The following is a 22,434-nucleotide window of genomic DNA, read 5'->3' on the forward strand; positions in this document are numbered from 1 at the left end:
CTTGAAGAAGATAAATGAGATTGCAGGATTAAAATAGAATTTCTCTCTTTTGAAACAGGATTTAAAAATCAGCAAGCATCACATTAGGTTGTCCACAGTTATCTGTAGGTTTATGGTAATATCAGATGAAGATCTTGCTTCAAAGCAAAATATGTTGAAAGTCACTGCTTTTGGAGTCATAGTTTTTAGCCTGTGGCATGTGTTAGACTCAGCTATCTTTTTTAATATAAAATTTTGTGTGATCTATGAATCTTTTTTAAAAAAATGAAAACAACAACAAATATAAAGATGCTGAAAGAGAGAAAAAAAGACTCAGCTATCATGTATTAAACATGTAGATTTCTGCTTCCCTTCCAAAAATACTGAATCAGACAGTTGAGATCCAGGTGGATAGGTCAGCAGGAATGTACATTTAAGAAGCATTCTAGGGTGCTGGTATATAGCTCAAGCAGTTAAGCACCCGCCTCCCCCATGGGAGGTCCCAGGTTTGGTTCCCCATACCTCCTGAAATAAACAAAACAAACAACAAGCAAACCAAAATGATAAAACCAACTCAGGGAAGCTGATATTGCTCAGTGGTTGGGCACCAGCTTCCCACATATGAGGTCCTGGATTCAATCCCCAGCCCTGCTACCTCAAAATTTAAAAAAGCATTCCAGCACATTCTGGACAGGTAGCCTAGGGACAACACTTTGGGCAGCACTGTTCTGGGGAATAGAGAATAAGTTAGGATTCCAAAACATTGTGGGAAAAAAATGAAACCATCAAAGGAGAAAAATGTCCTTATCCATGGAGAAGCTGGATGGCTTTAGGCAGTTGATCTCAAAGTGGTTCCAAAACCAGACTAAGATATTCTAGGAATAGTGAACAGTGGGTTTTTGTCACAGTAAATGGAAGAAAACATTTGAATTTTTATTTATTTTTTATTTCTCTTTACTAAACATTTAGTGTCACTTTTCTGCAAGTAAAATGAACAGCTAGTTAAAAAAAAATAGTAACAACCCAGAACTAAGTGCTCAAACTTAAGACTGTCAACTTTTTTCCCTTGTGAATAAGAGGCTATACTTTTACAGTACATCAATAAGATATGTATGTATTTTATCCTTCTAAAATTGTTCCTAACCATGTGATGGAATTAAATTCATTCATTTTAGCAGACACTGTTCCTTAAAAGAGTGTGGTGTTCCAGAAAGGGCACCGTTATTTCCACATGAACTAATTTGAGAACCATTCTTCTTAGAGAGACTATTCTTTACTAAGGCTTGAAGTCATGAAACTTTTTATCATTGCATGGTCATTGCCTTGTTCATCCATTCAAAAAATATTTATTTAATGCCTGATTTTTGGAGGCACTGACCTGGTAAAAAGATTACCCAGGTTCTTACCCAGATAGAATTTTGGTTAAGTGGTAGCGTCAGGTGGAAGAGTAGACAGGCACAGAGTGGAAAGTGCTGTGATGGGTGAGGTCTTGAGCATTCTGTTTGTGAGTTCAGGGCAGCTTCTCGGAGGAGGTGGCATCTAATAGAAATATCAAGGCTTAGGAGGAGTTAATGGGGTGGAGTTGGCAAGGAGCTGCAGAGTGGTTTGCTAAAGACACTGAGAGCTGCAGTATAGGAGAAGATAGATGGGGTAGAGGGGTGTTGATTACCTCTAAAATTCCCAGGTCTTAACAAGTTTTTGTTTTTTCCACCTTCATTGCTTAAAATAGAATACAAACCAAAAGAAAATGTACTTTTGAGAGTTCTTACCTATCTCAAGAAATTAGGGCAGTATTTAAAGATTGGTCTCAACAGTACAACAGAGAGGATGAATTGTGACTCTTGGGTCATACATGATTTGGTACCTAAATCATTGCTTAAAAATTCTTGCTAAGCTGAAGTCTGGTTATATCTATAATCTTGTATCTAAATCAGAAGTAAAGACTCTAACATGCTTGGCAGTAAAAAGAGGTGCCTTCCTTATTTATGTTTATAGATATTTTTTTAAAATGTAGCGTGGATCTAAATTACCATGATATGGAATAAGTTCTTAGTAATGTTTTGTCCTTTAGTATTATTTTTTATAAAAGGTTTTTAATAAAATATATCTAGGCTTATTTTTCCAATTAAAAATATATATTGTTAAATAAAAGTTAAATGTTATAGAATATAAAATATGTGAGTACCCCATTTAAATGTGTTTTCACTAAAGTAGATTTTAATTTTTTCCCTTAAGTCATTGACCCTTAATAGAAAAAGTTTTATCACTTTTATTTCACATTACAAAAGGAAAGCAAGGATTTTCTGATTTTTAACTCATTAATATTTTCCTCTAAATTTTGAACCTGTTGGACTTACACCTATTCAGCTAAAAAGGAAATAAATTCTGGGTGTTTATTTTTGGTTTCTGTTTCACTTGTTAGGATCACATGATTGCTTTGTTGTATTAGTCTTTGAAGATGATCTCTGTTAGTTGTTATTGCAGGCTTCCCCCCTTCCCCTTAACTTCTAGGCTTCATTGATGTAATACATTTGTCATTTGGGTTTTGAATATTTTTTGAAGCTGCTTTGTAATGGTAATGTCAGTTAGAACTTGAGAACTTTTTTTTTAACTTGTCAATTTACAAAACAATCATGCATACCAGTTGTACTCTTAATGATTTAGATCCACTTGCTGAGAATAATTTGCATACACTTGTCATGCCACATAATATTATATTGACATTCCATTTAGTTAAAATAGTAATAATTTGAAAAACGATTACAATACTTATATTTTTGGTCTTTTCAAACCAGCTTGCATTTAGAATATATGTCATATCCTTGGTAGAAATTTCTTGTCTCATATTTACATTTAGATCAGAAAGAAAGGCAGACTGATTTACATTCCTTCTGTGTGGTAAGCACTGTACTAGATTCTTCAAATGCATCTTCTTATTTCATTTTTGTCTCTACCTAACTTATGAAATATGTGAGTTCTTATTTCATTTTATAGACAAGGAAACCAAGGATCAGAGATGTTTAGTAACTTAACTTGTTCTATATTACAAGCATAGAAAGTGTCAAAACCAGGCTTTGAACCCAGGTCTTTGTAAATTTGCCAAGCTGAGTTTTATCACAAGAGCTCTTCTGAATATTTCTGAAAGTCATGTACTTTGAGGAAAATCATTCCAAAAAAGTTGGTAGTTATTTGAAGAAAGTACACCATCTTCTGAGAAGCATTCACTGTGTAAACAGTGTTTTTTTAACTATGTTAATTTTCCAGTCAAATTACATCACCTGTCACTGATTTTGTTCTAGGATGTTGGCAAAGGATGAGCTGATGACCATACTTCAGAAATGTTTCAGAGTTTTTAAGTTCTCTTCTGGAAAGCAGCTTGGCAGTACAGCAGAGAGAATAGAAGAGTACCTGGCCCAGTTTCAGACCCTTGATGGTGAGAGTATATCCTGCCAGTTTTACTGGCTATGATAGTCATTTAACCAAAATGACTTGGAAAAACCCCACATTATGATGTGCTAAGAGATGAAGAGATAAAGTAGTCCATGATCACAGTTGATATATAAGCCTCACAACACCACATCTTGGCAGCCAAATATTTCTCTTCTAGATTTGGTTTAAACAATGAAGTGCATCAAATGGGCAGTGAAAAAATATGATTTCTCCAGATAGGCAGTTTGAAGGATTATTTAAAAAAAAAAAAAAAGATTAGAGAGAGTTGTAAGGCATCATAATTAAGGACTCCTTTTAGTTTTTTTTTTCCTTAAGTATTTCATGAGATTCTTTATAGATTTCAAAAACACTGCGTAAATTATTTGTAAGCCTGAGAAATTAATAGCTGTGAACTGCTTTCATGGGAATGAGGCTCCTTGGTATACTGATGACCAAAATATGCATGAGGCTTACTTTAAGTGGATTTATAAAGGCTGGAATTCTTTAGATCTAAATGAACTGAAACAGCTTGGTCCTCCGCTGTGTTGGAGGGCTACAGGTTCCTGTGTTTTCTGTGACCTCCAGTGATCATTCATGTTTGTGGAAAGCTGGGGGTGCCTGATGGCATATAAGGAGACATGTTCTATAATGCTCTGGGACTCCTTTGTGTACTTGGGCACCATGGATTGATACTGATCATTAACTTTCCATGGGTTCTTCTTTGTTCTGCTTCTAACACCAAAGTTGTTTGTGGTTTTTTTTTTTTTTTTTTTTTTTTGTAGAATTAAAAAATGGGTAAGCACCTTATCCTTTACCTCTACTTATGGACATTTTTAAGGGTGTTTGGAGAAAGAGGCAGTTTGGTGTATGAACACATAGACTGGACATAACATGGTAAAAAATACCTCACTTGCAGTGTTCATTTTAATTCCCTCTGTGTTTGACACATATTCTTTTGTCTTGAAAATCCTTTGGTTTAGGAAACTGTTTTGGCTGAAATCTCTCCATATCTGTGGCTGCAATGCTAGGCCCTGATGAGTGCTCACTCAGTGATGAAAGAGAATGTTAGCCTGATTAGAGGGGCACAAGCAGGCAAAAATGTGCAAGTACTCCAGAGAGACTAAGGGAATGGTCCCTTCTAGGTTATGAATAGGCACTGCTCTTTGTCCACTGCAGCATGAGTTGAATGACTTTCAGGTCAAAAAAGTTAAAGGTCTGGAAATTGGTATCATAGGGATCATTGAGGCCAGCTACAAACAGAAACTAAAGCCCAGGAAGAGAAAGTACCTTGTTCAAGATGTCACAGCCAGCTAATGGTAGCATCTAGACTAGAGCCCTCTTCTTGACCACCATCTCCTTGTTTACCCACTGATTCACAATTTAAATATGGTCACTGGACCAGTGAGGAGCAAGCCATTCTTAAGGACTTAATAAGGAAAAGATTAGAGAATATAAGATTAGAAGAATGTAGGATAAATATAAGATAAAACTAGCTAGTGAACAAATTCATTAGAGGAATGCAGCTTTTAGAAGTGAGATGGTCAGAGATTAAGATGATTAACAGGCTAAAGATACGGAGAGATTTCAGCCAGAACAGTTTCCTAACCCAAAGGATTTTCAAGACAAAGGAATATGTGCAAAACACAGAATTAAAATGAACATTGCAACTGAGGTATTTTTATAAGGTGAAGCAAAACCAGTGTCTTGTAGAAAATCTTTATTTCTCTATTTTCAAAAAAAGCAATACATTGTTAATAAAGTGAATTTAGGTCAAGTTTGCCAAGGTGTAGGTTTGTGTTGTGTACAGTCTTGATGTGCTCAAAGGAATATAATTTAAGTGTGTTTCATTTTTTTAAAAGCTATTTAAAAGAGCATAAGGATTTGGGTCTTTTTATTGTTGGTTTTGAGGTTTTGTTTGTTTTGTTCTGTTTTCATGTGGCAATGCCTTTAAAATTCAGTGGTTGTTTTTTGAAGACCTTACTACAGCAAAAATTATGTAATATTTATTGAACTTCAGCTTCTAGAGAAATCATTTATCTAATGAAACCTTGATCCCTTGCCACATTTAAATTTTTAAAAACTGATGAAATTTTTAGTTCCTTTGGATAAGTAGAAATATTTGTTCTCTTGACTTAAATGGATTTACTCTCATGGCTGTATATTGGTTTTGTATCAAAAGCAGATGCCAAAGAGGAGGAGGATGCTTCTGGGTCACAGCCAAAGGGGCTTCAGAAGACAGACCTCTATCACCTTCAGAAGGTCAAGTCACTCTTCCTTTCAACTACTTCCTGGGAGGCTCCTTTTTTTCACTTGGTACCCTGGATTAGCTATCCCTGGATGTTTTTGTTTTCACTTGTGAACCAAACCAGGATCAAGGCAGACTTTGTAACTCACTTTTAAATTGAACATTCTGTTTATCCCACTGTCAACCTCACTCTACATGTAGTACGCAGTTTGAATTTACTAGCCAAATAGGTGGAATTTGTTCTCGAGGCTGAGCAAGGAGAGTTACCTAGGCAATACAGGGAAGTGGGAGCATGGTTGCAGAAAAGGAATCTGGTTATTTATCTGATTAAACTGAGAGATTCGGAAGAACCTGTCTCATTAGTTTTGGGTACTTGTTTTGATTTTTTTTTTTTTTTTTGCATGTTCATTATAGCAGGAATTGAGCCACAGTATTTCTAATATATCCTTTTTTTTAGATGGTTCTAACTTTAGGATGTCTTTGTACTTTAATACCAAATTATGATAAATGTAGAGTAAAATTTTAGCCTAAATGAAACAAAATGCATGGACTCTATTCTATTAGTATGGCAAAAAGGCAAGGTATTTTCTGCTTCTCCTTGTAAGTTCTTTTCTTAAATGAAGTAGAGGATTGTAAATAGCACGTACTATGGCCTATAACTTGGTATTGCAGTGAACTGCCCTTTTTCTCCTCTAAAAATTCAGTTCATGTATGTTTAAAGCAGAATATCTAGGAGGAGAGGTTTTTTACAGACCTTAAAAATGAAAAATAAACAAAACCCATTTGGGGCTGGTTCTTTCTTTGCACTTTGTCTTATGGAAAGGGTTTCAGCTGTCCCTACCTGAGCAATAGGGCCTGCTCTCCTGTGAAAAAGGATTTTGTGTGTCACAATCACCAAAAAGGTATGTTCTTTCATCCGTAGTCCTTGTTGGAAATGAAGGAGTTAAGAAGAACAAGTAAGAAGCAAACTAAGTTTGAAGTACTGAGAGAAAAAGTTGTGAACTTCATTGACAGCCTGGTGAGGTGAGTCATATTGTTCTTGAGCTAAAAATCATGCTCTTTTTCTAAGTGATACTGGTGTAATAGCCCATTCCTAACCAATCCAGGACATTCTTTCATAGATGAGGTTTTATGCTTTCCATATCCCTCCACCCAGCTAAGAATTGCACTTTTGATTCTTTTTCCATCCTCATTAAAATGCCTAATCACATGACCTAGTTCATTAAGCCTGAAGTTGCGAAGATGAGGAAAGGAAGAGAAAGTGATTGTTTTCCCTGCTTCTAATAACAAGGTGTTATGTTTACACTTCATTCTTGTTCTGTCTTTGCTCAGAGTATATGCTGAGTCTGGGTCAAGCCAGGAAGCAGAGCAGACCAGCTATGCTGTCCTATTTTGTCCTGAATAAAGGACATCTTATTGTAGAGACTATCAGCACAACTGTTACCAACAGTAGAGTCATATTGAGAAATGTACTCATAGTAAATTTAGAAATCCACTAGTTGGGTCTGTATTTAAGATGATAACTTCCCAGGATATCCAAATCATTCTGATTTGTGAATTTCCCAAAAGCTGGCTTTACGTAGTTATATAAAATCACCCACTTAAGATATCTTTGGAGCATTTGGGATATTCTACAAAAGAAAAAAAAATGAGATGTGCAAAGAAAAAAATTTAATAGTTGAAAAGTAGAAGGAAACTTATTTATCATTGCTTATTTTGGTTTTTAATGGCAATTCAAACCCAGCAACAAGCTAGGCCTTGAGGATAAATCACTGACTAAATAGTAGCTCACTAATTGAAGACAAAAGAATGGTTTTGTGGTAAATTACATATCCTTCCTGAAAGTGAAAAGTTCCCTCTTCTAAGACCATGTGGGGCCATGTTCCCAGTTATTGGGGAGAAATTACTAATACCATGAAAGGAGTCCAAAATGATCAGCCAGGTATGACCATAGGAAGGTTAAAGAGAGAGAAATCTGTCATACAAAGTGATTGTGCTGCAATACTCTGCTGACCTACTGGCCAGAATTTGCCTTTTAGAACTCCTAGACTTACCCTTACCCTACTGGCCTTTCCTGTTCTTATACTTTCTAGCCCCAGGCTCCCAGCTGTTCCCTTTGACCAATTTGTGACCCTTGTAGTTACTAAAAATAATTTTGCCATGTGATTTCCAATCATTTATAGACCAGATGCTAGGTTTCTGTCTCTGTTTCCCACAGGTCCCAAATTGTAGGCTCTGAAACCAAATCAGCCATTCCCCTTTCATGATCTTTGACCTAATGTATCTGACTTTTTACCTTCCTGAGCAGTGACTGAAATCATTCTGAGCATTACTGAAATGACACTATTTGAACTAGTACAACTCAAATTCTTACTATAATTCTTGAAATACAAAAATTATTAAATATAGGAAACTTGTGAACTGCCAGTAGGATCAAGTGGGGCAATTTTAAGAAGGCTGTAAGGTATTTGGGCTGTAAGTTTTTATATATATCTCACTGGTTGGGGAATTGGGTGGGGTAGAACTCTAAGTGCTATCACAGTTTATGAACAGAAAGACAAAAAACAAAACAGTATCACTACATGGAAAGAGGAGTTTCAGTTATCCTTTTATTTCCCTATACCAAGCACCTGCCCTGACTGGATGAGATCATCAGGTAACTAAGTAGATAGTGAGCTGCTGCCAATGTAAGCAGTACCCCCAGTCATCTGCAGCCAGAAGGGACTCCTAGCTCACCACGTTTGAACTGCTTATTTCCCACCATTGCTTCCTGCTGCTTCCATAAGCCTGTCTTCAGATGTTGCAGTTTGTTAGCCCTTGAAATTTCTGGGTATTAAAATATACTCAGTCACATATGCCTGATCTTTTCTGTTTCAACTTCATGCTTACGGCTTCCTTAGAGAGCTTCCAGTATACGACCCATCACTATTAACTTTCAGTGGAGCCCTTGGCTGATTCCGTTTAAAAAAAAGCCTTTCAAGTTCTCTGGACAAATGCCATGGACAGTCCTTGGGTGCAGGGCCCATTCCTGCAGGACAGTCAGCCTGCCTGAGACCATTACCTAATCATCCAGAACTAGGCCTTCTCTGTCAGCCCTCTACTCCTCTTTATACCTTATGATGATTCCCTTATTCTACTCAGGTTTTTCAAAACAGGTCAACTGCATTAGAGTTCCTCAGTGTCTAGTCCTCGTATATATAATCCTGTTTTTACTCAGCTATGCAGAATACCTTCCTTAGAAAGCCTTGTGTTTGTCAAGTAGCCAGATAAGTAGAAGAAAGGATAGAGACTCTGTTTCCTATTACTCCACTTCTGTATATTGGGTCAAATGTACAGTAATGTGAAATCACAGAATCTTCCCTACTATGATTTACTATCTTGACTAAGATTGTCTATCCCAGGAAGGCAGAGATTAGTATTGTAGACTATCAGGGCTAAAAGGGACCTGAGGAGTCACGAGGCAGCTAAAGCCCAAAGAGAGGCTGTGACTTTTGGAAGGTCACACAGCCTCCATCTCCTGACCTCCATCAAAAGGCCCTCTCCATTTCTTCATATTGCCCACAAAGGACATATCACAGATGTGTGAGCAGAGCTTAGAGTTCCCTGGAGAAAAGATGTCTTTTAAAAGTAAATATAAGCAATAAACTCCAGGAAGCAGGGTTCACAGTATACCATGAGCAGCTTTTGGCCAAAATACTGAGAGCTGAGAATAAGTTGCCACAGAAGTTGCTGTTTTTAACAATATACAAATTTCACTTTATAGACCTTGTTGATAATAAGTGCTCTTACCAGTTCCCTCAGAACCCCTTCTCTTTTCAGAAAAGTGCTCTATCATTTTCTCATAAATCTTAATTTAAAACCCAAATCTAAAGTATAGAATGCAGTGTTCTAGTGCCAGACTCTTTCTTACTACAGCAAATAACTTTTAGAAGTACATTTCATACAAGTCTCCAAGTCTACAGTTGGGCAAAAATGCTGATGTACCATGTTATTTTATCACTTTTGTTGTTCAGTTAATAGTTCAGTGGAAACAAAACAAAGGCAAATGTTTCATTCTGCCTTGATGGAGGTTCTTTGAGGATAGCCAAAAAGGCTTTTTTTCTTAGGAATTACCTGAATTTCTAAACATGAAGTGTAAAGAGATTACAAGAAGAAAAGGAAAAGAAAAAAAAAAGGAAAGAAGTCCATAAAGTGAGGAAATAGTTTGAGTTTCTGAAATTGACTCTGACTTTCTGATTGCTGTGTGAGGTTTCTAATCCTTATTACATCAGAGGGGCTTCAACAGGGTCTTACAGTGACAGCCATGAAAAATAACTGGGGAGTATTACATGTGGTTTGTGTAGGAAGAGCTTATGGTAGATAGAGCTTTCTGTCACATTACAAATAGATAGAAAGCCATCTAGGGAGGCAAGCAGCATCACAGAAACCATTCTGAGACCACAGCAAATCATTTGAATAATTAAGGTGTTAGCAGTGCTTAAGGTATAGAAACTGGTCCTTAAAGGGGCCAAGTCAAAATCACACACCTTTACAAGAAGAATGGACTCTACAACACACTTAATAGCTAAAATCCAGAACACTGACAACCTCAAATCCTGGAGTGAGGGGACCAACAGGCACTGTCATTCATTGCTGGTGGAAATACAAAATGGCACAGCCACTTTGAAAGACAGTTGGGCTTAAAAAGCTAACTGTAGGCTTACCGTATGGTCCAGCAGTCATGCTCCTAGTATTCACCCAAATGAGTTGAAAACTTAAATCACCCAAAAACCTGTAGCACACAAATGTTTTACAGGTTTATTTATAATTGCCAAAAACTGGAACCATCCAAATACTTACCTTTAGTAGGTGAATATATGAACAAACTGGTATATCCATTACATCTATGCAGTGAAACATTATTTAGCAATAAAAAGAAATAAGCTATCATGTTATGAAAAGACATGGAGGAATCTTAAATGCATATTGGTAAGTGAAAGAAGCCAGTCTGAAAAGGTTGCCTACTGTATGATTCCAACTATGTGGCACTCTAGAAAAGTCAAAAAGTCTAGAGACAGTAAAAAGATCAGTGGTTGCCAGGAATGTGGGGGGAAAGGGTGGACACGGATGAATAGGTGTAGCACAGGGGTTTTTTAGGGCAGTGAAATTATTCTGTATCATACTGTCACGGTGGATACATGATAGGATACATTTGTCAGAACCCACAGAATTGTACAACACAGTGAACCCTTACCCTAACTATGGACTCTAGTTAATAATAATGTGTTGATACTGGGTTATCTGTTGTAACAAAGGATACATTTGTCAGAACCCACAGAATCATACAACACAGTGAACCCTAAACCTAACTATGGACTATAGTTAATAATAATGTGTCGATACTGGGTTATCTGTTGTAACAAATGTACCACACTAATGTGAGAAGTTCACAGTGGAGGAAACTTGGGGGTTGGCTGAAGTAGAGAGTGGTGTATGGAAACTGCTTTCTGTATACTTTTTCTATGAACTAAAACTGCTCTAAAAATAAAATCTATTTTAAAAAATCACACATTCTTAGAATATGAGTTTTGTTCTGATTCACTCTGGAGAAGGAGCAGAGGGCCAAGAGCTCTTGAGATGGAGGATGATGGAAATGGTGAAAAGCAATGTCCATGGTTAATAACCTACCACAACGCCACTGACCATGCCAGGGTGGGGTTGGTGTAGGGGGATTTTCTAGGCAGGTTTCCTCTCCAGGCAGAGGAGGGAAATCCAGAACACTGGAAGAAGAGGGTACTTCTCCAGTGGCTGGGCTGAGGAAGCTACTTTATTCTGTCCGCACTGTGGAAAAGTTTGAGTGGCCAAGTTCTTTCAGCCCAGGACTGGACAAAGCCCAGTAACCTTCTTTATGAAGGGATGTGAGTTAACTTATCAAGGTAATGGCTTATTATTCTGTCCTTGAGATCCTGTGCCAAAACTTCTTCCTTCCAGTTTGTCACTCTGTAGACCCAGGAGAGTCATCATTGTCAAGGCTCAGACAAGCTGGTGGGAATTACACATTTAAAGTGAATTAAAAAAAGATTTTTTTATTTTCTTTTAAAGATTACATTAAAAAAATGTGAGGTCCCCATATACCACCCACTCCACCCACACCACCTCTCCCACATCAACAAACTCTTCCATCATTGTGGCACATTCACTGCACCCAGTAAATACATTCTGGAGAACTGCTGCAGCACATGGACAGTGGTCTACCTTGTAGTCCACACTCTCCCCCAGTCCACCCAGTGGGCCACGACAGGACACACAATACCCAGCATCCGTCCCTGTAGCACCACCTAGGACAACTCCAAATCCTGAAAATGTCCCCACACCATATCTCTTCTTCCCTCTCCCGACCATCAGTAGCCACCGTGGCCACCCTCTCTACATCACTACTACAGTTTCTTCCCTTACTAATCACAGTAGTTCCCCAGCAGAACACCAGTAAGTCCACTCTAATTATATACTCTATTCCTCCATCTTGTGGACCCCGGGAGGGTTGTGTCCAGTCCCCCTCTACATCAAGAGGGGGTTTAGAGCCACATAGATGATGGATGCACTTCTCCTGCTTGCAGCCATAGGCACTCTTGGCTCCCTGGTGTGGTGGTTGACCCAAATTTTTAATGCCTTATTTTTTAAGTTCAAATTTCATTAAAATTAGTTTGTCATCTAGCTCATAGTTGGAAAATAAAAGAATCCCAAGTTATGGTATTATTTTTGTAATTTTTACTGATGAACAATTTGCTTTTTCAATACTCTGCATGCAAAATTTAACATTTTCTACTTTCTAAAGTAAAAAGTAATTCTAACATGTAAAAAGCTTGAGATATCCATGAGCGACATCAAAGACATTTTTCTGGGATTCAGATAATTTCCAGAACTCGTAATCCAGGCTTGATGCCCGTGACAAGAGTTAAATGATTGGTATAGTAAGGAATATGAATATCTGTTTTCAGAGTATTTCATTAATACTTTTAAGAAATTTTACTTTAAAAGATTCTGAGCAGAAATGTAATATATGCACATTTATTCCTAAAGGACTTAGAACTGAAATATGTAGTTTCTTGTACTCTGAAGAATCTGGAGGAAGCTTTCAAAAATTATTTGTAAGAGGCACAATTCTGAGCTAACCTGTACTAGATTTGGTATTTCAGTCTTGTTTGCTTTTGTGGTTGTTGATTTTGCTTTCTAAACTGATTGCTCAGTCCTCTGCAGAGGATTGACAAAAATGTTATATTAAAAATAAACTTCTGCTTCATCAAAAACTGGTATCTGACTTTGGCTGTTTCAGAGAACACCTTCTGCCTCCAGAGACACAGCCGCTGCATGAGGTGGTGTACTTCAGTGCTGCCCACACCCTGCGTGAGCACTTAAATGCTGCTCCACGAATTGCCCTCCACACTGCACTCAACAATCCCTACTATTATCTCAAGGTAAGAAGCAAATTCATTTCTGACATTTAGCTGAGTCCACAGGCTTCATTGTTACAAAACTACTATAAATCTGAATTTCAAATTTAATGAGCATAGACCTTGCAGTTCAGGCTTGCCCCTCTTTCAAATATTTTTTTAAAATTTACTTTAAAGGGTGGTTTCTAACCCATTGAAGACACAAATTTGTAGCTGACTGATGCTGCCAGTTTTTGTCCCTATATAAACTGAATGCCCATCATGTGGTAAAACATGAGCACTAAGACTCAAGAGTATAATGCTACTATTATGAAATAAAGGGGTAATGTTTCCTACAGACATAATAGCAGATAATGTGTCAAATAGGACTTAAGCAAATTATTTAAAGATCTGAGTGGTTGTTTCTGACAGCATAAAGAGAGAAATACTTACGGATTTCATCTTGGATTTTAAACCAGAGAACTATTCTGAGAGTATCCACAGGCTGTGTGGAAGGTGGCCGGCAGTTTACCAGGGCTGAAACTCCCAGGGCAATACTGCAGCAGAGCCACTGGCCTGAAATCCATATAGTTTACCACTTTCTAGAGTTATTCTTTAAAGAAGATTGTTCCTGTTCAGCAGTTCAGAATTTTAAAAACTTAAAACAGGTATGAACAGGTAAAATGATCACATTAAGTTTATCTTATCAGTGAGATAAACAGGAAATAATTTGGGAAGAGTTACAAGTTAACTCAATTAAACACCTAGAAATTTTGCCACAAAGGATACTTAAATAATTGCAAACTGAAATAAAAAAAAAACACCTCCATTAAAAACATGTAAAGTATCCCATGCTGGTTTTCTGTCGCAAATGGCATACAAACTAACATGTTGAGGGTACTGCCAAGAGAATACAAAGTAGGAAAACTTACCAGTGGTTTCTCTCTGGTTGTGGTAATAGCGAACTTTAATTTTATTTAAAGAACCAAAGAAATAAAATATTTTTATTATATAAACGTAAACCACAAATTAAAAGCCTTAAAAAAATGATCTTCTTGGTTAGTGATACATCATATAAGAGGTGGCTCTCAACTGGCAGGTATGATTTCAGCCGTCTTTTCGGGATATTTTAGAATCTCAGGATGGAAATGAGATTTCTCTAAAAGAATCATGAATTTCAAATAGGTTAAAAAAAGGCTAATGCTTTGTGTAGAACTTAGGACTTGCAGTGTTGGTAGTCTTTTCTCTGAGAGGTAGACCCCTAGTAGCTATGTTGGTGTTTAAGAATACAGTATAATAATTGCTACATTCAAGTTATTACAAATGTTGGAAGTGGCATTTTATTGAAAATTCACAAAAAATTAACTTTTTATGAAAATCAAAAATTTAACCTTAAATTTAATGATTTAAGGTTAAAATTAGAAAGGTTTTTCTTCTGATTCTGGCAATCTTTTTCTAGTGACTAGGAGCTAGAGGATTAAAACCAAGACCTAATCCTAAACAATAACTCTCTAACTATTAAAGAGTAAATATAACTCACTAAAGAAAGGACATTAGAAACCAAGATTCCAATTCTGATTAAATTTAGGGTAGGGGGTTTATTAATGTCTTTTGTCCCTAAGATGACTACTTTTTAGAAGTGATTATTCAATGTTATTTTTAGAATGAAGCTTTGAAAAGTGAAGAAGGCTGCATTCCAAATACTGCTCCGGACATTTGCATAGCATATAAACTGCACCTAGAATGTAGCAGGCTAATCAACCTTGTGGACTGGTCAGAGGTAGGTCAGGGGGAAAATAACAAGCTGTATATTTATCTAACCATCCATGACAACCTTTCCTGGAATGTTTTTATACTTTCAGTACTTTGGAATTCACCTTTTTTTTTAAAATGCCATTTTGTTTGAAAAGCATAAATGACCTCATACTTAAAGTCTCTCAGGAAATGGGAGCCAACTACTCAACAGTCCCCACTCCCATTCCCTGCCCTCTGATCTCCCCACCCCTCAACCATGCCAATTCTGCATTCATGTCAGGTCAAAATAAGTGTATGCTCTAACCCAATAGTTAACACTAAGCAAAAGTTCAACAATTTAGGTTTGTTCTTTGTTACTCCACAAAATAAGAAAAGTGTATTATTAACTAGTATTTTGTTACATAAAGAAAAAATAAATGGGCATGATTACATGACAGCTTAGCAATCAGGAAGTACCCGAAATACTTGGCAAGGCACTGGACAACTGTTTTTATTCTTCAAAGTAAATAACTCTAGTCTTTCCTTCCTCAAGAGTAATACAAAAATCATAAACTCTGTTGAAGACCTATTTGACAGATGTCACCATTTAAAAATATACAAAATTGGCTGCTTCTAAGAAAAATAGGCATTTTCCTGAGGTAAGGGAAGTTGGAGAGTGGAAGATACAGGGCTTCATTTGCCTTTTCACTGACTAATTTTGCTTCTTGTTGTTTTCTCTGTACATCTCTTAGTTTTATGAAACAATTCAGGAACCATTACATTAGACTCTGCAATTTGGTATAATGAAAAATATACCAGCATCAATGGTAGCAGTGCCTAACCTGGCTTAAATTACAGAACCATCAAAGGAAGTACATGAAAACATGCTTGGCAACTGTCAAGACTTACTCTGTTTTCTCTTCAAAAGGCCTTTGCAACAGTTGTGACAGCTGCTGAAAAAATGGATGCACATTTTACCTCAGAAGAAATGAATGAAATTATCCAGTATCCTTTTAAAATCAGCCCTACAATGCCAAAGTACATGTAGAAGTTTATAGCTTCTCTATATTATAGATCTATAAAGATGTGCTCCAAATAACATTATACTTGCTAATATTAGCCATACTGTTCCTAGGAACCGAGGTTTCTAAATGTTGGTTCTGGATTTAATCTAAACTCCAGCCAAACCTATTTGGTCTTCAATTTATATCAAGATCATATTCCAAAATATAGTTCAATATTCACCAAAAATGAAACTATCATATTGAATTTCGTTTAGATATAAATCAGTGAGGGAGCAATTACCATTCTAGGTGAAAAAATTAAGACCATGAGCACTTTTCCATTCACATCTTATTAACAATGGATAATGATAGTATTTTGTTTTCCAATAGCAATTATAGTTTAGTATGTATTTGTGCTATTTTCATTTACCAACTAACATGAGATTTAAATCTCTTTTTGTCACAGATGCAAGATGACAAATTTTCCTTAGCTACTACCTCCAGCGCTCGGTTTATTAGAGCTGTTTCTGAACTAGAACTTTTAGGATTTATAAAACCTACCAAACAGAAGACTGACCATGTGGCAAGACTAACATGGGGAGGTTGCTAGAAGGCAAATGAGTGAAGCTAGAAGGATGTTTACTTTTAAGAGAAAAAGGAGACCAATCATATTTACGTATAATTCAGGTGTCTGTTTTAGGGAGAAATGTGTAATCCTCATGTGATGTTTAACCAGAAAATAGACGTGTTAGGTCCCAACAAGTGTTTATCAAAATACCTTTGGAGTACTTATAATTCCAAAAAACACCACTCATGTGCTCTCCTACATTATCAGTGTCAAAAAGACATCACTAATTTATAAATTGGTTCTTGAACATATGTAGTATATAAATGTCATAAATTGCTTTACCTGGAGTACATATTTATTTGCAATTAGTTTAACACTGCCCATTCCTTCTCCTCCCATCTTGAACTAGCATTTTCCACTTTAGTAAATAAATACCATGATATCCTATACATTTATTTCTCCTTTTAACTACATAGGTTCTAAAATTGCCTCTGCCTCCCTATTTCCTTCAGTCCTTATGCATTCATTCATCAAGACATGAGGGGAGTGGATGTGGTTCAAACTGTTAAGTACCTTCTTCCCATGTACAAGGTCCAGAGTTGAACCCCCAGTTATCTTCTAAAAACAAAAACAAACGAAAAGCCCAAACTCTGATTGGGAAGTGGATGTAGCTTGGTGGTTGAGCACCTGCTTCCCATGTAAGAGGTCCTGGATTCACTCTCTGGTACACCTTTGAAAAAAAAGACCTAATGAAACAAAAAAATAGCATAAGGCTTGGTCAGTATTTAATGTTCTGGTACCAAGAGAATTCTGGGACTTGTCTTTAAGTCTACTAACATACCAAAATTACCATGCAAGTATGACTGGGAAAAAAAATCCAAGTTCAATAAAAATTCCTTTGGTTAGCAAACCTTGACGAACCATGTAATTATAGGCTTTTTGTGTGTGTGCTTTGAGGGCAAAATTAATATGTAACTGAACTTCATTAATTCTGGAGGGTAAATGGAGATATTGTAGGAGTTTGGAATAAATATCCTAGCCTCCTAGCAACATGATGGGCTGAGGTAACTGCCCACCGCACCCCCTCTCCAAACATAAAAATGCTGGATGAAATATAGTCCAAAAATAAATTGTGAAATATTGCCAAAGCTAAAAATGAAAGGGTAATTCAAAGTTACCAGAAATAGACAACAGCAAACCAGAGCATAAAGTATCTAGCCCCGCAAAGATCACAAGAGGCTCTGTGACCATGCAAGGTGAGGAGCTGAAATAGACACCTTGTATTAAATTGAAGGCCTACCCTCTCAGTAAAATAAACACTTCTAAATATCCATGATCCAAAGAAGAAATCCATCTACCTCATTTTTCAGATATGATTGTGTACATAAAAAAGAGAATCCACAAACTTAAGGTTCAGTTTAAGACTTCTGAAATCCCAAAAGACAAAAACCAAAAATAGTATTGACTTACCAGCAACTACCATTCAAACTTATATTTTTTACATACCATTCATAATTTCAATAAAAATCTGGTTATTTTTGAAGTAAAAGATTAGAGAAAATTACAGAACTTTCTTAAATATTAAAAAAAGACCTAAATAGATGTTGACAGGTAATTAGACCCATTATTGTGAAGAAAACCAATTCCTAAGTCCATAAATATTCAATCAAAATTCCAGTAGTGTTTTTCCACAAACATTAGATTGCAGGTCCTAACAATTCATAAGGAAGCATTTGAAGAAAATTGTTAATAAGTACTAAGTAAGGGGCAAATGTACCCTACAGATAAGATTTTTCACAGAAAGATCTCAGAATTCAAAGTGTTGTTCTTGGTGTGGGGATAGACGAATATACCAGAACTCAATACAAAACCTATAATACAAAAACCTATAATGGGAACTTGATAAGGAGCAAATCTGTGAGTAAATGTTTCAATAAATTATGCTAACACAATTGACTCTCACTATATGTGGGGTATATCTGTTTCACCCCATATGAAAAACAAATTCTAAGTGGATTAAAGTCCTAACATGAAAAAAACAAAACATTTAGAAGAAAATCTCTTCAAATGTCTTTATCTGAGTGGGATAGTTTCTTTTTAAATACCAACAGCACAAAACATAAATGTGGATACATTTAAATTAGCAACAGATGAACAATGATAAAAAAAAAATCCAATAGAATCATCAGCAAAGGAAACAGAAGAGAAAAACCCAATAAATGTAAAAAGATGCTTAACCTCATTAGTAATGAAGAAAATGCAAATTAAAACTTTGTGATACCATTTAATACCAGTAAGGTGATAAGAATTTTTTAATTTTGATAGCTGTCAGGTGTAGGAGAGCACTCATCTACACTGAAGAGTGTGTATATTGAAATCACTTTGGAGAGTGAATGGTACCTAATAAAAATGATGGTGTACATACCACCCAAACCAATTCCCCTTCCAAGAGCCTACCGCAGAGAAAGTCACACTTGTGCACAAGGATATTCACAGAATTATCTGTAATAATGGAAAATTTAAATTTACATATCTGCACTAGGAGGTGGTTAACAACAAAAACAAAATAACCTAATTTACATAGGTGTTAGTGGGTAAGTAGAAAAAGTTACGAAAAGAATTTAATTAAACACATGCACAAATGGCTGTCATCTTAGAAATCAAGAATTTGAGATACATAAACACAAACACAAGGAAAAAACCAGACAAATAACAGGCTTTTGACACCTTGGAATCCATGTATGAAAGGCAGAGCCTCTTATCATCCTACAGGTCTGCCAACTAGATACGATCAGAACAAAGAATAAATTTTTGTTGTGTGAAGTCAGTAAGATTCCATGATTTATCTTTACAGTTATTTTTTGTATTTTATAATAATTTTCCTCCAAATACTCCCTCAAGCATGGGGGATTTCACTGTTTTTGATATCAGTTGGTAAAACCTAGGGAAAGAATGTATAGATTATTTTATGGATTTCCCATCAATTCCTTGCTCAAGAGAGGAAGGCTGCAATGGGAAAATTTTTCAATACTCCATGGCATGTTAATGTACAGTGTGACTTCTCCAGCTTTCAAACTTTTAAATAATACAAGTGAACCCCAGATAAAATTGCCATTGTTTAGAAACCATATCTTTAATCAGTGGGCTCATACTCACAGCAAGATGCTTACCCTACAAGGTATAAAGGGAACTAGGCTCTACACAGACCAGCAAATTCACTGCGTCTAAGGCACAGGTTCAGGGTGTAAAATAAGTAACCCTGCTTTACTTTTCCTTTCCTGGGTTTTTAGTTAATTCATACAACCTAAAGGCATGTCACACACTGAAATATTTTGATTTGCCATACTACCCAACAAGCTTAGAAAGACCAAAAGTAGGGCATAAACTTGTCCTATTTACATACTGTACACCAAGAAAGAAAACTGAAACTTAAAGCTCATGTGCGGTAATCCCTAGTGGAGCACAAAACCCTGAAGCCAGGCAGTTAAGTATCAGCTCTACATAATTCTATGTCCATTCCTTAAACAGTAAAACCTCAACCAAAAATAACCTACGCATGGGATTCTTAACTAAATCTTTCGTTTGAATGGAAGGCTACCCTGAAAACCCTGAATTGAAATAGGTCAGACTTCACTCACACAATATTTACTGAGCACCTATTATTTGCCAGGCACTGTTGTAGGCACTTGTGATGACACTGCAATGAACAAAGATACCTGCCCTCGTTGAATCCTAGTAGAGACAGCACAACAGACAAATAATCTGTATGTTATTGGGGGGGGGGGATTAGTGCAGGGTAAAGAAAACCAGTATGTCAGGCTACAGTTAAGATTGGTTAAAAGGTCTCACTGAGATTATATATAAGGGTGAGAAGTATTATCCAGTTTCATGGGAAATGAGCATTCTAGGGAAAGAGGAGCAATAATAAATGCCCTAAGGCAGGAATATGCAAGGAGAATGGAGCCAATAGCAAAGTGATCACTGTGGGTAAGGCAGAGTGAACAAGACGGAGAAGAGGAGTTGGAGGAGATAAAGGCAGAGTGAAGGTAATTTACGGCACTCCAGATCTTTAAATTCTTTGACTTAGACAGGAAGCCATTTAATCAAAACACTTAGGTCTTTAAAGGTTGACTTGCTGCTATGAGAACTGAGATGGGTAAGAAGATAGAAATGAGGCAGAACAAAAGCCAGTTAGAGCACTGAAATAATCCAGGCAAGACATAATATCTTGGAATAGGATAATAAAGTTTAAGAGGCAAAAACAGTTCCCCTTTGGGACAAAAATTTGAAACATATACCAAAATATTCTAAGTCGATATGTGATATAGGCAGGTGAATATAATCTGGCGCCAAAGGGAATGAAGTATATTGAACTGTGATCACCGAAGTATGAAGAGAGGAGGTAAGGAGTCCAAAGTCAAGTCCTAGGTCACGCCTATGTTTAAACTTAAGGAAAATGAAGACTGGGTCAGCAGCAAAGTATAGACTGAGCAAGAGCAGTAAGTAAAGGAGGAGGAAAATCAGGCAAGCATGGCCATCTTTCAACACTTGAAGAAAAGTGTTTCAAGGTCAAATGCTGATCACTGGATTTAGAAATGTAGAAATCACTATAGTGACTTTAGTAAAAGTTAATGGAGGGGAATGGACGTAGCTCAAGCAGTTGAGATCCTACTTCCCACATGAAAGCTGGGGTCCCAGGTTCAGTTCCCAGTGCCTCCTAAAAAAAAAGAAAAAACCCAAGCAAATGATAAAACCTGCACTGGAGCTGATGCCACGCTCTGGTTGAGCTCTGGCTTCCCACATACGAGGTCCTGGGTTCAAAACACACACACACACACACAATTAATGGAATAATGAGGACAGAAGCCCGAGAGCATGAGACCTGGAAATTCCACTCCTATGTATATAAACGAAAGAATTTAAAGAGGGACTCTTTAACAGACACTTGAACACTAATAAATGCTCACTGCAGCATTATTCACAATAGCTAAAAGATGGAAGCAGCCCAGGTGTCCATTAGCAGATAAATGTATAAGTACAATGTGATAAGTAAATTGAAATACTGATCAACTGTAAAAAGGAATAAAGTTCTAATACATGGATGAACCTTGAAAACACTAAGTAAAATAAGCCAGAATAAGCCAATTCATGAAGATCAAGTAAATTAGAGGTTAACAGGAGTTGAGGGGAAGGAGAAGTTATGGCAGAGTTTGTTGTGGGTGATGAAAAAGTTTTGGCAATGGATGGTGTTGATGGTAGCACAACAATGTAATTAATACCACCTGAACCATATACTTAAAAACTATTAAGTGGCAAATTCAATCATACACAATTTTTTTAAAAGCCTGACTAGAAACAGCTATCAGGTGGTCTAAACAAGTGACCAAAACCAAATTTATCAATAATCTTGGGAAACTCATACATTTTGTAATGTCACTCTTGCCCAAAAGATTTAACCTGAACCTAATAAAAACTTTAGGCCTAACTTCCAGTTCATAGGAAGTTCAGAGAAAAAGAGGCTAAACTAATGACACTACAAAGATATGCACAAGAGCACATACCTAGTCTTTTCAAGAAGTCAGAATCCTAACTGAATCCTTGCGGGGATGGGGGAAATGTAAAAGACATTTTGGGAACAAATGGAAAAACTGGATTGGATGTGATATATTAGGGAAATGCTTTAAGTGGAATAATGATAGTGAAGATAACATTCTAAGGAGATGCATGTACTTTCATGCCTAGAGTTTCTTTGAAGTGGTCTGAAAGAATACATAAAGCAAAAAATGTCAAAATGTTAATTTTTCCATTTAAGTACATTCTTTTAATCTTATGTCTTAATTTTTTTCCTAATTACAAACACCAAATGCTTTGTAATTTTGAAGGGAATGGAGAGAACCCAAATGAGACAAAGACAATCATTTCCAACCCTAGGTGGAAATGCATACAGGGAACATTTTAACAGATTCCACTCCCTGTCCCCACCCCACCCTAATCTCATAAAGCAGTCTTCTAGAAGAACCTGAGAATCCTTTCTAAAAGCTCTCCAGGCAATACTGATGCAATAAA

The 22,434-nt window shown here is 36.5% G+C and overlaps 1 protein-coding gene across 2 annotated transcripts in view; it reads left to right on the top strand.

Annotated features, from left to right (window-relative positions):
* Positions 1 to 17,278, top strand: part of ORC3 (origin recognition complex subunit 3) — an 81,470-nt gene extending 64,192 nt beyond the window's left edge. Inside the window, exons 14-20 of one of the 2 annotated variants that reach the window (XM_058307135.1) lie at positions 3,279 to 3,412; positions 5,588 to 5,667; positions 6,576 to 6,676; positions 12,966 to 13,107; positions 14,726 to 14,842; positions 15,725 to 15,801; positions 16,305 to 17,278. In XM_058307135.1, the coding sequence (XP_058163118.1) occupies positions 3,279 to 3,412; positions 5,588 to 5,667; positions 6,576 to 6,676; positions 12,966 to 13,107; positions 14,726 to 14,842; positions 15,725 to 15,801; positions 16,305 to 16,410 (757 nt within the window). In that variant the 3' untranslated portion in view covers positions 16,411 to 17,278. The remainder of the gene's footprint in view (positions 1 to 3,278; positions 3,413 to 5,587; positions 5,668 to 6,575; positions 6,677 to 12,965; positions 13,108 to 14,725; positions 14,843 to 15,724; positions 15,802 to 16,304) is intronic. The other variant, XM_058307136.1, reaches the window with a different exon arrangement.
* The last annotated feature ends 5,156 nt before the right edge of the window (positions 17,279 to 22,434 follow it).

This window comes from Dasypus novemcinctus, chromosome 11 (assembly GCF_030445035.2).
Source record: "Dasypus novemcinctus isolate mDasNov1 chromosome 11, mDasNov1.1.hap2, whole genome shotgun sequence".
Classification (NCBI taxonomy): domain Eukaryota; kingdom Metazoa; phylum Chordata; class Mammalia; order Cingulata; family Dasypodidae; genus Dasypus; species Dasypus novemcinctus.